The following is a 2,294-nucleotide window of genomic DNA, read 5'->3' on the forward strand; positions in this document are numbered from 1 at the left end:
CGGTAGACCTTTTTATCAACGGATCTTTAAGCCCCGCTAAGATGAATTAAATGTTACATAAAATATATTAAATTCAATCTTATGTGACAAGCGATTGCATGTTGCCTGAGTATATGGAATTTATTAATAGATTAATTAAAAGTACATTTGTGTACTTACAAAGCTTTGCGTACACGCCTTGATAAGCAGGAAAGTCTCCTTGTAAATTACAAGCTTTTAAATTCGAATGCAAATTATATAGGTTAAAAAGCTATTGAACTTTTCTTATCAAGACCGTTACGGTAGTTAGAGAGTTAGCTATCGGCACTATATCTTATCAGAGAACTCTAATCAATAGCAAATTCATCACAAGATAATAAAATTGATAGTTTATAGCTAAGGAAACTTTGATCCGTCTCAGAAATTATAATTTTTAATTTCCCGTAGGGCAAGTTATAGTAATCGCAAAAAAATCGAAAATGAAAATATATATCTTCACGTTTTAAAGGTTTCTGAATTTTTTGGCATACCTTATAATTAGAAAAAATGGATGTATGTGTGTGTGCGTGTGTGTGTGTGCGGATACAAATTTTCGTCGACGATTTTGGGAACACCGTTTAACCGATTTGAACAAATCAAAAAACATTCGATTTGTATTGATAAGGAGACGTGCTGATTAGTTTTTGGCGGAGGCAGGTCAAGCCGTTCCGAAGATACGGGGCAAAAAGTGCCAAAAATGGTAACTCAGTTCTAAATAATTCAAAAAACATTTTACTTGTATTGACAAGATGAAGAATTGGTCAAATTTTCATAAAGGCGGGTTTAGCGGTTTCGGAGATCTAATGAAAAAAAGAAAAAAAAAGCCATTTTGCGGTCAAAAATGATCATTAGACATATGCACATTAAATTATCAGATATTTTATAGAGATTTTAACAATAAGTATAAATTTTGTTTTCATTCCTATGGGTTCCGTACCAATGTTTATCCGTTAGACGGCGACGCGGTGCTTACGCGCTTTGACATTTCGTCCCTATGCAGTTAAAGCAGTACGATTGCTTTGAAAAAAAGTTCAGAATTTTTATAATATGTCAAAATAAAGAAAACATATTTCTAAAAAAAAATTTTTTTTTTTTAAAAAGTAAATTTTTGTCAAATTTATAGTTTCTCAAAAATCTAATTTTTTCGAAGTAATTTTTTTTTAAAAATGTTAATCGTTTTAAAAAAATTATAATTTTTGGTATGGGAAGTTCCAGCAATTTGCCTTAAGGCACGATGCCATGCGCCCCACTAGTTCATATTATTAACACCAAAGCCAATTATCGTATAATATTTTATTAATATATAAAATAATTACACATACAATGAATATATTCGATGGCAGTCATGAAAAATTTCGAATTCATTTTACATCATGCTTTTTAAAGTATATCTTAATTATAAACTTATGAACAATAAATATAGTAATATACTTCTTGCATAAAATACTTACTTAAATTGAACCTCAAAACTGATGTATTCTCAATTCCTCGGGAATGGTATAAAGAATTTTTATTGTTATTGTAAAATATAAATAAGTAGTTTAAATCTCCAAAAAATTTAAAATAACACTTTCTTAGACTTTTTTCGTTTTTATAAGTTACTCTATCGCTTATTTTAAAGAAGACCCGACCGTTCAATCGTGCTTTGAAATTCCACAGAATGTTAAATTTACAATCACTCATTTAACAACTTTTCTTGTATCAGAAAAATAAAAAAGAGCTAACAAGCTGTTAATTAATCTTCTCGTCGAACAATCGAGTCTTGAGTATTATCGGCGATTTTTGGCGAATCATGCTTCTTTCTTCGTAAATATTAATACCATTAAAAATAAAACGCTTCATTCTAATAGGCAAAAAATAAAACTTTAACCAGAATAGTTGACGCTATAAGATCCAGTATTCAAATCGAAATTTGATGCTGGATGTCCACGGAACTGATTCATATCTACAACAACTGGTTGTCTTGGTTGGTAATACTGTTGTGATGCCCTCTGTTGGTAATATTGGGGCTCTGGCTCTTGATATTGTTGTTGTTGAGGTTGATAATACTGCTGTTGAGGTTGGTAATATTGCTGTTGAGGCTGAGACTTAGGCTGGTAGTAATCTTCTTTTGGTTCTTCCGAAACTGGAGCAGGTGAGGCATTGTTGATAAAGTAGAAGTTCTTTCTTTGAGGTACAGCGTACGATGGTGCAGCACTTGGTTTAGGTTGAGGTTGAATGTATTGAGGTTGAGGTTGTTGTTGTTGCAAACTGTTGCTTACGTCGCTGTTGTAACG

At 31.6% G+C, this 2,294-nt stretch overlaps 1 protein-coding gene across 1 annotated transcript in view; it reads right to left on the reverse strand.

Annotated features, from left to right (window-relative positions):
* Positions 1-1,883: 1,883 nt before the first annotated feature.
* Positions 1,884-2,294, reverse strand: part of LOC113374866 (cysteine-rich and transmembrane domain-containing protein YDL012C-like) — a 2,246-nt gene continuing 1,835 nt past the window's right edge. Inside the window, exon 2 of the mRNA XM_026614827.1 lies at positions 1,884-2,283. Within this exon, the coding sequence (XP_026470612.1) occupies positions 1,884-2,283 (400 nt within the window). The remainder of the gene's footprint in view (positions 2,284-2,294) is intronic.

This window comes from Ctenocephalides felis, unplaced genomic scaffold, assembly GCF_003426905.1.
Source record: "Ctenocephalides felis isolate EL2017-DRISC unplaced genomic scaffold, ASM342690v1 CF-g0.4_SCAFFOLD_01886, whole genome shotgun sequence".
Taxonomy (NCBI): Eukaryota; Metazoa; Arthropoda; class Insecta; order Siphonaptera; family Pulicidae; genus Ctenocephalides; species Ctenocephalides felis.